Source organism: Sorex fumeus, unplaced genomic scaffold (assembly GCF_029834395.1).
Source record: "Sorex fumeus unplaced genomic scaffold, SorFum_2.1 ptg000007l, whole genome shotgun sequence".
Taxonomy (NCBI): Eukaryota; Metazoa; Chordata; class Mammalia; order Eulipotyphla; family Soricidae; genus Sorex; species Sorex fumeus.
This window is the reverse complement of record NW_026606064.1, coordinates 38,281,325-38,295,873: the sequence shown is the minus strand read 5'-3', so window position 1 is coordinate 38,295,873 and position 14,549 is coordinate 38,281,325. Positions and strand designations below refer to the sequence as shown.

At 54.0% G+C, this 14,549-nt stretch overlaps 1 protein-coding gene across 2 annotated transcripts in view; it reads right to left on the bottom strand.

The window, feature by feature from the left end:
• ABCC8 (ATP binding cassette subfamily C member 8) overlaps positions 1–14,549 on the bottom strand; it is an 84,574-nt gene that overhangs the window by 8,260 nt on the left and 61,765 nt on the right. For both annotated transcript variants that reach the window (XM_056130876.1, XM_056130884.1), the window contains exons 20-29: positions 13,660–13,744; positions 12,736–12,816; positions 10,598–10,735; positions 8,406–8,531; positions 7,140–7,239; positions 6,666–6,910; positions 6,366–6,532; positions 4,808–4,877; positions 4,226–4,383; positions 1,965–2,057 (exon numbers count right to left, since the gene is read on the bottom strand). In XM_056130876.1, the coding sequence (XP_055986851.1) occupies positions 1,965–2,057; positions 4,226–4,383; positions 4,808–4,877; positions 6,366–6,532; positions 6,666–6,910; positions 7,140–7,239; positions 8,406–8,531; positions 10,598–10,735; positions 12,736–12,816; positions 13,660–13,744 (1,263 nt within the window). The remainder of the gene's footprint in view (positions 1–1,964; positions 2,058–4,225; positions 4,384–4,807; positions 4,878–6,365; positions 6,533–6,665; positions 6,911–7,139; positions 7,240–8,405; positions 8,532–10,597; positions 10,736–12,735; positions 12,817–13,659; positions 13,745–14,549) is intronic.

Here is a 14,549-nt window from a genome sequence, read left to right as displayed (position 1 = left end):
AGAAGCCAGTGAACAAACAAACACAGGCTGGGATAATGAAAACCAGTGTCCACATGCATGAGGGCAGGAGGCAAGGCTGGGGTGTGTAGCAGTTCCTTGTGCTGACCGTTGGGCAGGTCTGAGGCTGAGGACAGGACCCTTGGGGCCACCCAGCATTCCTGGAGGGGGCTCTGGCTGACTCTGGGGAAGTCACAATCTCTCTGGCCCAGGCTCAGCCCTAAAGGCCTCTGGGACAGAAATAATGAGATGGATGCCAAGAGTTCTGAGAGCAGCAGGGAGGCCCTGGGGTGCCTGGAGACCTGGGTGTTAAGGCTGGGCTGGAGGAGAAAAAGAGGCTGGAAAACCCTTGGGCCATACACCCAGCACAGGGGCAGGTAGGTCGAGGGGCAGGCCAGGCCAGTCTCTGCTGGACTTTCCTCTCCTCACACAAGACCCAGAGAGCCCCCTACCAGCTCCTGGAGTTCAGAAACAGGCTGCAGCGCTGCCCCAGAGGCCTGGACACCTCGCCAGGGGCCGCAGCTGGAATGCAGGGGCTGGGGAGAGCAGACCTTCGTCTCCCTGCCCCTCTCCTGGTGGAACCTTTGAGCCCCAGGATTACTCCTGGGCACCGGGCTGATATCACATGGCTGCTCTCACACCCTGCACAGCTGTGCCAAGCTAAAAATACTCGTCAGGGGAGACTCAGAGACCAAAACCGAAGTATATGAGTCAGGGGTCTCTGGCCTGTCTGCCTTAAGGAGAGATGCCTGGGCGGGGGTGGAAAACAGCATCTATGCCACTCTTCAGTCTGCCTCAGAGGTGCCACTCCAGCCTAAAATCAGGGCACAGGAGAGCAGAGGTACCGAAGCCTCCAGAGAATTTCTCCAACCTAGTGAACTCTCTTGGACCCTTCCAATCCTAGTGCCAATGAAACGTCCTTATGCAGGCCTCCGTGATTGCTTCTCTTCTGAACGGAAGTGCTCCGTTCTCGCTCCTTTACTCAGAGTATCTGTCACATACTAACCTGGCAGGGGAACATACTGTGACCGCAGAGTATCTGTCACATGAAGCGTTCCTGGCTGCTTCAAAGCCTGGGCTATAAATGTCTCCAGGGCAGGGACTCATGTGACTCACGTCTGTCTTTAGGGCTTGGCATGGGTCTTGGCACATGGTGAGTGCTCAGTCAATTTGTTCTTGTTCTCTGGGCCACACCCGTCAGGTCTCAGGAGTTATTGCAGGCATGTTGCTTGGGGGTACTTGCTGTGATTCTGGGGATCGAATCTGGGCTTTTCTTGTGCCAAACTTGTGCCTTAACTCTCTGAGCTATCTCCCCACCTCGATCAATGTCTGTTGGATGAATGAGCAGGTTTAAGGTAAAGCTCTGTGGGTCTTTGTACAGAGAAGTCCTGTAACTTCTCTGAGGCTTACTTTTCCATCTGTGAAATGGGAGTAAGCGTGCTTCCCCCTAGGGTTGCAGGTACAGAGTGAATGAGACGGTTACAGGAAACACTGAGCATGGTTTCTGTTAAAGGGGTCTGCAGGGCCAACCCCTGGGCTGGAAGAACCCCTGTGGGCACGGATAGATGAACATTTTTTTTTCTTTTTGGGTCACGTTCGACGATGAACAGGGGTTACTCCTGGCTCATGCACTCAGGAATTACTCTTGGTGGTGCTGGGGGACTATATGGGATGCTGGGAATCGAACCCAGGTCAGCCGTGTGCAAGGCAAACGCCCTACCCGCTGTGCTATATTTCTTTTGCTCAGTCTTGTGTCTTTCCACATTCTGCTCATTTTCTGGCAGCGCTGGGCCTGGCTGCGGGGCCGAGGATTTTCCTCTTTGACTCACACAGAACCTACTGGCACACCCTCTGTGGGCAGCACCTGGGCCTGGAGAGGTATTTCCTGGGCCTTCCTGAGTGAGCTCAGGAGCATGACCTCTCGTGACCTGTGGCAGCCTGGCAGCTCCCCGCATGACCCCATATACCTGAAGGCCCTGATGGTGGTGAGACCCTCCACGGTTTCGGCAAAGTGCGAGAGCAGGGGAAGCTGGGTGGCATCATCCAGCTGCTGCAGGTCCCTGCGTGGGAAGCAGAGGAAGATAGGTCAGGGGAGGGAGGCTCGGGCGCCTCCCCGCGGCCAGCCCCCAGAGGGAGGAGAGTGACTTCACCTCTCCAGGCCTCCTTTTCTCACTGAGGGAGGACACTAGTATCACCTCATCAAACTGCGGTGAGGATTGCGCTGGAGCTGGTTTATGGAAGCGTCACAACAGAGCGTACAGGGACACTTCCTGTCACGCCAGGCACCTGTGGCCTCACACCTAACCTTCTGCACTTCTGGCAACGTAGCCCAACTGGGCCAGAAGCCCGGCTGGCTGCCTGCATGTCCCTGATCCACAGGACCAGAAGGACCAAGCGCTGAGCTAATCTTCCCTACCCCAAGAGCCACCCCATTGGTGGGGACCAACCCCAGGGCCAGATTCTAAGGAGCAATAACGGGAGGGATGGTGGCTGGAGGTTTCCATGGCAATAGCATCAATTACCCTGGCTGACCTCGACCAGCGCCTTGGCACAGGGAGGAAAGGTTGGGAGGCCCGAAGCAAGTTTCGTGGATAAACTGTCCCCAGAGTCTGAGTAGGTGCCAAGGGAACAGGGAGGTTTCTTCTGGCAGGAGGCAGGAACTTTGTAGAACTGCTTGTGCGCTGTTTTGAGGGCTATGGTGAGTGTGTGCATATTGATGGCCCAGTGTGTTCCCAGGGGCACCTGGTGGTTCTGGGTCCTCGAGCAAAAAGCCATTTATACCACTCTTGAGCTTTGTGGGCAAGGGAGTGACAGTCCAAATGTATCTAAATTTCACTATCATTGAGGCTAATCAGCAAGTTGACTCCGGTTTCTAACTGACTTTGCACACACAAGGGAAAGGCACGAAACCTCTCAGACTAGAGTCTGCGATGCGAAATACTTTTGCTATTGTGAAGTGATGGTCACACTCCCCCCACAATCCAGAACAGAGGTTTCACAAAGCAAAGCTTACTTTTGAATGATCTAGTATTTTCTGATACACGTATATATTATATAGACACATATACATATATATGTATACACAGAGACGTGTGTGTATGTGTGTGTGTGTGTGTGTTTGGGGGGTCACATCCAATGATGCTCAAGGCTCCTCCTGACTCTGCACTCAGGAATCACTCCTGGTGGTGCATGGGGGACCGTATGGGATACTGGCGATCGAATCTAGGTTGGCCACATGCAAAACAAGCACCCCGTCTGTGCTATCTCTCCAGCCCCATTTTCTGTTCTACTGCATTAAATTTTTTTCATTAAAAAATGTTTTTTTTTTTTGAGCGGGGGGGGGAGTTGTGTGTTTGTTTGCTTTTTTAAAAAACATAGTTGGGTGTTGGGTCACCCCCAGCAGTGCTCAGGGATCATTCCTGGCTCTGTGTTCAGGGATCATTTCTGGCTCTGTGTTCAGGGACCACGCCAAGTAGGGCTCTGGGGACCATGTGGGGTGCTGAGGATTGTTTTGGGGTCGGCCATGTGCGAGGCAAGTGCCTAATGTACCCTCCTATTTCTCAGGCCCTCTCATTTTCTTTTTAGTGATTGCTGTGACCTATGACTCCAGGACCCCCTCCCAGGTTGTCTGGCAGTTCGGGAAACACTGGAGGTTCTCTAAAGATTTCCCTACCACCCTCTGAATCTGGGCGTTGATCAGGCTGGCTCTGAGAAAGAACTTCCCAGAGAACAATCTCAGAAGGTGTTTCATATCAAGGTACACAGGCAGCCAGGCCTGGGAGGGTGCACGTAGCCCAGGACCAGAGCTGAGGGGCACCCACACATCCAGGCTCTGGGGGGTGTGGGTGGCTGACAGCCCTCCCAGCACTCCCCAGCTTCATGCCTCAGCCATGCGCCTCTGCCTGGCCTCTGCCATCTCTCCAGGGAAGCAGGTGGCAACTGAAGGAAGTGCCTGCGTGTCTGCATACCCCCAAATCCAGCAATTCCTCTCCCCACTGGCTTTCCCCTGGGAACAGCCCAGGGAGCAGCAGGATGGGGGCAGGCAGACGGTCCTCTCAGGGGGAACAGATCTCAGAACTCCAGTTGGCTACTGTTTCTGTCCCCGGCCCCCCCCCCCCCCCCCCCCGATGAGGGAACTTGGCTCCTTGGATGCTGCTGCTTCTCCTAAGAGGTTCCCCAATGCCCACAGCCCATCACCCTCCCCAGGGGTGGGCAAAGCGGCCGTCACCTGGATGCCACCCGGAAGTACTTCTGGATGAAGTAGCACACCACAGCCAGGGGCAGGAGGGTCACGAGGAACACCGGGGTGACGTAGGAGATGACGGCCAGCGCGGAGACGCAGAGCAGGGTTGAGCGGCTCAGGCACTCCAGTGTGGATGGGATGTGCTGAGGGCAGGAGAGGAGGATGGGAAAGGGAAGGCTGATGCCTGACCATGCCCAACCCTGGGTACAGGGGCCAGCTTCCCTGAGGCATCTGTCTCATCTCCCTGGCTGCCTGCAGGGCCCCTGAGAGCAGGAAGCAGCTCTTGGTTTCATAAGCCCTAGTAAAGAGCACAGGCTGCATCAGAATGAACATTCTCCGGAAAACCAGTTACCTTGCTTCAGAACATACTAGAACTTTACAGAAATAAGTCAGGGAGGGGCCTTGGCGGGAAACCAAAAGGAAGTGGTTGCCTTCTGGAAGGGACTTCATGGGGAAGCGTTATCATGGGGGACACTGAGCTCCTCAAGGTATGATCACCCCATCGGGGGAGCTCCCTCCTAGGGGGTTTGGGTCCAGCCTCTGAACAGAGGCCACAGTCCTGAGTACCTGGTCGATGGTGTTACAGTCAGATGAGAACCTGTTCAGGATGCTTCCCAGAGGCGTGGTCTCAAAGAACCTAAGAAATGAATGAACTCATTCGTTCCCATGTGGGCTTCCGTCCTGTGCCCCAAGGGAGGAACCTGCTGTTTTCATTCCAGCCACTCGGGGCTCTTCCTGAGCCAGAATGGGCTGTGGTGGGTGGCTGCCTCGGTGGCCTGAGGTCACTGGGGCTGTATCCCGGAGAATTCCCACAGTCCACAGTGCACAGAGGGTGTGCGTACCACAAACTCTCCCCCTCAGAGGTGGCCACTCCACCTGGCTGAGCTGTGTCCTCCCTCGGACAGTGTTACTGCCAGAGGGACATGTGTCGGGGACACAGGAGCCCTGGGGACAGCCTGTCTACTGGCTGACATGACTCTGGCGATGACCTGGAGTCAGTCTGACCCTCCAGAGAATTTCCGAATCATGGATCTGGGGCAAAGGCAGGTCAAGGAAACTCTGAGGCTGTGTCTGTGGGTCAGGGATTGCTCAAGAGGCTGAAAATCTCAGAGCACAGAGTCAGATGGTGAGGCCTGGCGTTGGGAACTGTCCAGGCGCACGACCTGCCTGTCGTGGTTTAAAACTGCGTTGGTTCTGTGAAATAGGTCAGATGGAAAAAGACCAATACTGTATGATTTTACTCATACATGGAAAACTCTTGAACCAAACAAACCAAACAAAAAGCAAACTGTCAGATCCTAAGAACAAAAGGATGCTTATGGGAGGAAGAGAGATACAGGCTGGGTAAATGGGGCCCATTATATGGTGGGGGATTGAAACTAGATTTTTTTTTTGCTTTTTTGGGGGTCACACTTGGCAATGCATGGGGGTTACTCCTGGCTCATGCACTCAGGAATTACTCCTGGTGGTGCTCAGGGGATCATATGGGATGCTGGGAATTGAACCCAGGCAAACGCCCTACCTTCTGTGCTATCGCTCCAGCCCTGGAAACTAGACTTTGGATGGTGACCATAACATTGAATTTGAACAATGCTAGAGTTCAACAATCTATATATTATTAAAAACTCAATGTTTCTCCAAGAAAGACAAATCAAAGACAGAGTTGGGCAGTCAATGGATCAGTAGCCTCTCAGAACTGCTTCCCATGAAGGGAATTCATTATCGCCAAAGGGAGTTTTTGTGAGTTTTGGGTATTTTTCTTTTTGGTGGTTTTGGGGCTACAACTGGCGTTGCTCAGGGCTCACCCCTGGCCCTGTGCTCAGAGATCACTACTGGCAGGACATAGGGGTGTGGGGTCTATACCCCAGGTCGACTTGCTGGGAACAGAGAGAGTGGGGTGGGGCTTGCAGAGCTGACCCCTCGAAGGCACCTGTGTCAGGAAGGGCAGCATCGCTAGAGGCAGGGCCGGAGATGCCCACTGCACAGTGCTGAGGTGAGGAGATGAACTATCCTCGCGGCAGGCCCTCGCTGAATAAGGACAAGCCCCCTTGCTTTTTTGCACCGCGGAAGGGACTGTGACCTACACCAACATCAGCACATGAGGACCCGGGTGGGTGGGACGTACCTCATGGGAGCCAGGATGATCCGGTTGAGCAGACTTCGGTGCAACCTCTTGGCCACCTTCAGTCCGGTCCACTCCACGGTGACAGACGTGACTAAGCAGAGCACGATGCCCAGTCCACAGAGCACCGTAAACACCATGGCATACACAGTCTGGTCCAGAGCACACTCCTGGGGTGGGCAGAGCACGAAGCAGGGTTCCGGGGGGCCCAGGGTTCAGCACCGGCACCCCACCCACCCCTTTTTCTCTCCTCTGCTTTCTTGATTTTTTTTTCTTTGCCCCTCACTCACGGACATCCCCCACCTGGCTGAGGGAGCAGTTCCCAACCGGCCCAGGGATCGGGGTCAAGGTGCTGTCGGTCCACTTGGCCAGCCAGTAATCGATCGCCACCAGGACCATGTGCTTGAGTAGCTGCGAGAAGACGAGCAGAGATAGGAGCAGGACGCCGGCCGACGACAGGTACTTGGCGCAGGCCCGCCACGGGATCTTGGCGCGCTGGTGCAGCACAGACGACAGATTGTCCTCCTCCTCGCTCTCCGCAGCCTCCTCTGTGGGCCGCAGAAACCCACCCATGACCTCCCGCTCCACATCCTTCCAAGGGGCCGTGAGATGGAAGGGGGGAGTGTTATTCGCACTGACAGATGGGGAAACTGAGGCACACCGACGTGGGGAAGGGCCTTAGTTCAATCTCTCTCACCACTGCCAATGCCCCCAACCCAAGAGTCTGCTCTGTGGATTAGACTTCAGGCGGTGAGTCCACGCCTGTGTCCTGGGTACCTTCCTCCTCCTCCTCGTCCAGCAGGAAGCCATCCTTGGAGGACATGGCGCGGGGCAGGCCCTGCGGGGGCTCTGTAACTTTTCTCTCGGTGACAGTCTCCTGAAAGACACAGGAGGCCAGTGTCCTTGGGGTGTGGGCGGGTGAGGAGGGAAAAGGTGGGGAGGACCATATCAGGTTTCCAGGCTGCCCCTGACCGGGGGAGGGTCCCTGTGGATGTTTGGGGGTTACTCCCGGCGATGCTTGGGAGACCATGTGGTACCGGGAATAGTGTCCAATCAGCCACATACCAGACAAGCAACTGAAACCCTGTACTTTCTCTCTCCAGCCCATGGACACTGGTACCAGGGATTGTGTCCAGATCAGCCACGTACCAGACATGCAACTGAAACCTTGTAATCTCTCTCTCCAGCCCATGGACATGTTGGTCTTGCCAGAATTCACTCCTTCTCTGGCACCATATATGGTTCCCTGAGCCCGGCCCGGGGTAATCCCTCAGTGCAGAGCCAGCAGCAAGCCCTGAGCACCACAGGGTGACGTCCCAAACAAACAAAGCCAGAACTGACTTTCCTTCAGCAGCCCACAGCACCCTGGGGTCCCTGTGGAAGACTTCTTCTCCCCTCTGTTAGACTCAGGTGGGGTGACCCTTCTGGGTGGGCACACGACTCAGGACTAGTCAAAGGTCATGCTCCTCATCTCTGGCCATAATGATTTGGTCAGGGTGATTTGTTCAGGGCGAACTGGATCCATGGGCGACAACGCTGGGATGATGGCTAACCTGGGGGGATGCAGCCCCTCATGGCAGAGTTGAGCTGGGAGGACGGAAACCCAAGACCACCTATGACCCTCCTTTCTTCTACACCAAGGGAGTCTTTCTGAGGGGAGCAGAAGCAAAGGAAGTAAAAACAGGCTTCTGGCAACTCTGTGTGCCTACCTGGATCCGATTCCCATTTCACCAGAAGCCTGGACACCCCTGGGCCTTGGGGCCTTCATGAGTCAGAAAATCCCCCTCTTTTATTTTCTTTGCCCAGACAACTGGAGATGGGTTTTGGCAACTTAATAGGCTCTGAGTATCTTGGGATGGGTAAAGGTATCCGCCTGCTCCCTTGGAACCTTGCACAGATACAAGCTCTACTTGGGGCCAACTCATGCCCAGCTCCCACCTCTGTCCTTAAGGTGCAGGGGCTTGCTGGGACAGTGAGAACTGGAAGGGCTTCATGAGTTCAGACTCTAGCTGAGCCTTCCCTGGCCCTCCCGGAGGCCCCCACCTTCTCCAACTCTTGGTCCTGCCGGTTCATGAGGGTCTTCCAGTGCTCGAAGAGCTGGCACTCAGATCTCTGGAAGTCCTTGAGTGTGCCCTCCCGCTGGATGGTCCCGTCCTTCATAGCGATGATCTGGAAAGGGAGAAACAGACCCAGCCCTTGGGGGCTAGCTGGGGAGTGGGGATGGCAGTCACATGCCTGCCTGACCAGGGACCCTTATAGGGACACACACAGCCCTTTCCCACCGCAGACCATCGTGGGTTCTGCCACTGCGGCGAGCAGGTGCCCTAACTTCATCAACGGAACTATGTCCATCCTAAGGGGTAATGGGCGGGAGTGGGGGCGGGGCAAGTCTTAATCAGCATGGGAGTTTCTGCAGGGCACATCCTGGCCAGGCCGCCTGGGTGCCCACCCCGTCTCTGTGGGTGGCAGCTGTTTACATGCACGGAACTGGCTAATGGCATGCCACCCTGAGTGCCAGCCACAGGGCGCCTGGAGGTTCCCCAAGGTTGGCAAAGACCTGTGGATCCAAGTATGCATGGCCCCGCCTCCTCGAAGTCAACACGATGCGTATTATTGGAAACACTCAAGTTTCACACTCACGTACAACTGCTCTTCACTCAGACCTACGTGTCTCCTTGCACCCCGCCCTCCCCAGGCTGGGGTTTTGGGAGGGGCGTCTGGGGCCAGTCCAAGAGTGCTTCAAGGGCCTGGGCACATTGGGCTTTGCCTTCTTTGGATTCAGGAGAGGCTTGAACTGCCTAGCCATCATTCATCACTGTGCAAACACACACCCAAACCCTCTGCACCTGCTTTAACAGCTTCTTTTTATTTATTTATGTTTTGGGGGGCGACACTGGCAATGCTCAGGGCTTATTCCTGGCTCTGTTTTCAGAGGATTACTCCTGGGGGACTTGGGGCATATTATGAGATGCTGGGAATTGAATCCAGTCCAGGTGGCTGTGGGGAAGGCAAGCATCCTATCCACTGTTCTATCTCCTCCGCCTCAAACAACTTGCTTTTAAGTATGATTTTTTTGTTTGTTTCTCGTATTAATTTTTGTCCTAACAGAGGGAGGCTCTCACCCTGTAAAGAAGGAAGACTTATTTGTGTGTGGGGGCAGTGGGGGGAGGGGGGAATTAGCAGGGCCACTCAGTATATCCACGGAGCTGCAGTGGGGAGGGAGGCACATCAATTTCCAGGAGCAAATGTAAATCGAAATCCGGCAGAACCCAGGTTTAAAATGTCACAGGTGGGGCTGGAGAGATAGCACAGCAGGCAGGGCGTCTGCCTTGCACACGGCCGACCCGGGTTTGATTCCCAGCATCCCATATGGTCCCCTGAGCACCGCCAGGAGTAACTCCTGAGTGCAGAGCCAGGAGTAACCCCTTTGCATCACCGGGTGTGACCCAAAAAGCAAAAAAAAAAGAAAGTCATAGGATTTCCATCTTAGAAATAAATTCTGGGGCCGGAATCATAGTACAGCGGAGAGGGCATTTGCCTTGCATGTGACCGACCAGATTCAGTCCCCGGAATCTCATATGGTCTCCTGAGCACTGCCAGGAGTAATTCCTGAATGAAGAGTCAGGAGTAACCCCTGAGTATTGCTGGGTGTGACCCAAAAAGCAAAAAAAAAAAAAAAAGGATTCCTCCTTCCCTTCCTATCATCCTTCCTCCCTTAAAAAAAAAAATGAAATGCTGCTTAATGAACTGAAAAGTGACTCTTCTCTCTTGAGGAACACAGGAATTTAGGCCACGTAGGGCCTCATCAAATTACACTCTAGTAATAATATGGAAGTTTCTGTGATGGCTGCTATTGTTTATTGCCGTGTTTCTGCTTGATCTGAACTTCACTCTGTCAGTCCTCAGCTGGCAGAGGGAGCCTCCAGCTTCCTCAAGCCACAGAGGCCTCACGGAGGCCAGGGTTTGTCACTGTCCCGGGCAGGTGCAGGAGGTTGGTAGGTAGGATCTCAGGGCCTGCTGCTTTTTGCCAGCTTGTTGCCAGCTCTGAGGTCCCCACAGGGCCAGGCTGGGGACAGCGACACCAGGGTGAGGCCAAAGTCTGGGCCATGCCGTGCCTCCCTGAGTGGCCCGACCTGCAGGAAGTCACCCCGTGCTGGTCTCACTGCTTTGCAACCGAGACACCAACGGTCTCTGTCACCTCAGCCCTCCCTGGAAAGGCCTCTGTGGCCCCTCACCCAGTCGGCATGTGGCAGGTACTGCAGCTTGTGGGTCACGAGAACCACGGTCCTCTTATCATCCCGGAGCAGCTCAAGGATCCCGGCCTGCATCAAGTGGTCGCTTAGGTGCACATCCAGAGCCGAGAAAGGGTCATCCTGGGCAGAGGGGAGAGGAAGGAGCAAGTTGGGGGGTGGTGAGGAGGAACCGTGACTCACAAACCCACCAGACTTATATTGCTTTGGTTTAAGAACTAATGTTTATCTGCCGTGTGGCCTTGGACAATGCACTTCACCTCTCTGGGCTTCAGCTGCTTCCTCTTAACACGAGGCTGTTATCCATGATCCCTCCCAAACATGTTATCCAATCACATTCTCATTCTCCCATCGCATTCCTGACCCCTGAGCCTTCAGTGGCTTCCTAATGGCCTCTACAGTCCAACTTACAACGGAAATCAAGGCCTCTCCCAACTGCTGGTCCTGGCCCTCTCTATTCCAGTGGCACCTTGCACAAAGCCAGACCGGACCAGTGTGACCCAACCCTGACTGAGGCTTCTTCCTCGTGCCTCAGCTGGTGACGGAGTTATTAGGAGCTTACTAAGTGCTGGCTGAAGGGAACACAAAGACCCACTTCACTCTCCTCCTGACGGGTTGTTGAAAGCTCAAGTGGGCTCGTGAGGGAACAAGCACTTTGTAAAGGGTGGGGAGGGTCGGATGGCCACCAGAATAAAGAACCATCCCACGCTGAAACGTGTTTTGTAGCTGGAGGTTTCAGAGGAAGAAAGAACAAAGCCGAGATCAGAAACCTGAGATCCCTCCTTCCAACTTCCCATCCCAATGACCTCTTTCCCTCTGGTTCAGTTTTACCTTTGACCTTCTTCCAGGAAGACCTCCCTGAACACAGAACCCTCACAATGATCTCCCTGGACAAAGTCCCTCATCGCCTTTTCCACGCAATTGAGCTTTCACACAAGCTATGGCTTTTGACTGTGATCTCCCTAATGAGATCCTAAACCTTGCAGGCCAAGGGTTTAGAATTCTTCAGTATCAACCAAGACAACTAACACAGAACTTGGCATGAGTTAGGACAGAGGTAGCTAGTCTGTGGACCTTCTGGTTTGATCACTAGTGGTCCCCTGCAGAGCAGAGCTGAGAGGAATTATGAGGCTGAATTTCCATGGGAGAGTGCAGTGGTCCACTGGCGACGTCTGCTCTGGGACTGTGATAGAAACAGCAGCACATGCCTTCCATGTAACTACTGTTCTCAGCATCAGGCTAAGTACAGGTTGGGTCTGTCCTAGAGGGAGGGGACCTGTAACTATGACTCACATGTCCACAGCAGGGACCACCTCGTCCTGACCTCAGTTTCCCCATCATAGAGTATACAGTATTTCTAGCAGGAGAATTTTGCTCTGAGAAAGCAAGGTTGCTGAGTGTGAGAGTATATGCATGTGAATGTGAGTTTGTGTAAGCATGTATATGTGTATCAGTGTTTATATAAAAGTGAGCTTGTATATATATTGAGTGTGTATGAATGTGTGTATGTGCATTTGAGTATGTGTGTTAGTGTATGCGAGCATGTATAATGTGAAAGCATGAATGGGTATGTGTTACTGTAAGTATGTGAGCATGTGCAAATGTGTATGTGAGAATATGAAGGTGTATGTGAGTGATATGTATGTGTGAGTGTATATGTGTGAGCATGAGAGTGTGTATGTGTGAGTGTGTATGTGAATATATGTGAGTGTGTATATGAATGTGTGAGTGTGTGTGTATGTGTCAATACCACATGTCTGAATGTGTGCATGTGTGAGAATGTGTCTATGTGAGTGTGAGTGTGTGAGTGTGTATATGTGTGTATGTGTATATATGTGAGTGTGTATATGAGTGTGAGTCTGTAAGTGTATGTCTGAGTGCTGTGTGAGTGTATGCATATGTGAGAGTGTATGTGCCTATGTGAGTGTGGTGTGTTTGTGTGTGTGCATATGTGTGTGCATGTGTATGCATATGTGGGAGTGTGTATGTGTATGTGGGAGTGTGTATGTGTATGTGGGAATGTGTATGTGATGTGTGTGCGGAACTGTGTGTATGTGAGTGTGTATGTGTGTGCATGCACAACAGTGATAGAACCCCAAGCCGGGTGCCAGCAGGGCACTCACCAAGAAGACGACATTGGTGTGCTGGTAGAGGGCTCGGGCCACGCTGATTCTCTGGCGCTGACCACCAGACAGGTTGATGCCCTGTCACCAAAGGGGAGGGACAGTCACAACCCCGCCAACCTTCGGGCGAGCCTGTCCTGGCCCTGCCTTGATCTTTTGGTTCCATGCATCTCTCTGTCTTCTCCTTCTCCACTTTAAGACAGAAGGAAGTTTTATTGACTTCAGGGAAGCATGAGCCCCAGTCTCTGAAAAGTCATCACGAAAGGTGATAGGGACCCTCTGATACTGAAAACCAGGACAGAGGAAGAGAGGATGTATGTGGGGGGGGGGAGTGGGGAGCTGGGGGCGGGGGTTGGGTCATACTCAGCAGTGCTTTGGGAGCTACTCTGGGCTTGGTGCTTGGGGGCTGCTCCTGGCAATCAGGCAGGGACCCATGCTGGGGGATCAAAATCTGGGGCTCTCGCGTGCGAAGCGTGTGCTCCAGCTATGCCCCAGTTCCAGGAAGCAGTTATTTAAATCAAGCACAGGACAATCACAGAGAATCCTTTTGTATGAGCTTGTGGAGAAGGGATCCCCATGTGGAAACGGCTCAGGAAGAAAACCCTGAGCCAGGCACAGAATTGTGTGGCTCCGGGTGAGCTCCGGGGCCTGCAGGAAGGCAAGAAGGGGCTGCCAGTCACCTTCGGGCGGGGAGGTGCTAATCTGATCTTTGATTGTGCAGGGCTAAGAACCTACCCTGGATCTTCTCAGCTTCCCTGGGTTGAAAGTCCTCATCTGAACCCCACTGTCTGTGGCTCTTCAGGCTGTACCCTCTCAATTCCCAGTGACCTGCTCTCTCTAGAAGGACCTTGGGGCCCAGTGGAGGTCAGCGGGGGAGGGTGGGTTGTCTGAGAGACTGAGAACATGCTGGCAGGCTTTACTGACCCGTTCCCCAATCTGGGTCTGGTCTCCGTGGGGCAGGATATCAATGTCCGGCTGCAGGGAGCAGGCCTCGATGACCATCTTGTACCTGGAGAGGGGACATAGGAGCTCAGGCTGCTGGAGTGGGGTCATCAGTACTTGGAGTCATTAGTGTCTGGGCAGCTGGGCACGGGCTGGGTGGTGGCACTAATGGGCCTCCTGCTTGGGCGCGAGCAAACACCCCGTGAGCCTGAAAAGAGCTGAGGGCAGCTCCTCACGCGGTCTCGGGGCAAGTTAAATATTTGAAGGATGAAACTGGATGAGAACAAATATGCCGCCTAAATGACCAAAGAGAACCCCAGGGCCCTGTGTGTTGGGAGAAGTGAGGGCCAGAACCCAGACTTGGGGCGCTGCCAGGGAAAAAAATCACAGTGGGTTGCTTCAGGCCCTAATGATGATGGTTTGGCAAATATTTGCCCAGCCTGCGCTTGTCCTCCTTCTCTGGCCCACTCAGCGTGGGCGGGTGCCAGCTCGGGTTGTGAGTTGTCAGGCAGCCTTGGATTCGAGACCAGTTTCTGTCACTGAATGGCGAGGAGCAAGAGACCAAGCCTTCTCCAACTTGGGTTTCCCCCAGCTGCAAAATGGGGCTAGAAATAGCATCTGTGTCATCCTGGGATGGTGGGGAGGGGTCCTAGGGGGCCACCATGATCCCTCCCCTGCCATCCTGCAGGAATGCCGCTATTATTATCACCAGAGGGAGCCTGGCTCAGGGCCTGGACACTGGCAGCGGGAGTCAGCTAACATCTAGAAGGCCTGGACCAGCTCCCCCAGAAGCCCCCCCAAAGCTGGGCATCCCCGAGGCCCAGGCCAGGACATCTGGATTCTGTCCAGACGGACCCTCTGGGACAGGCTGG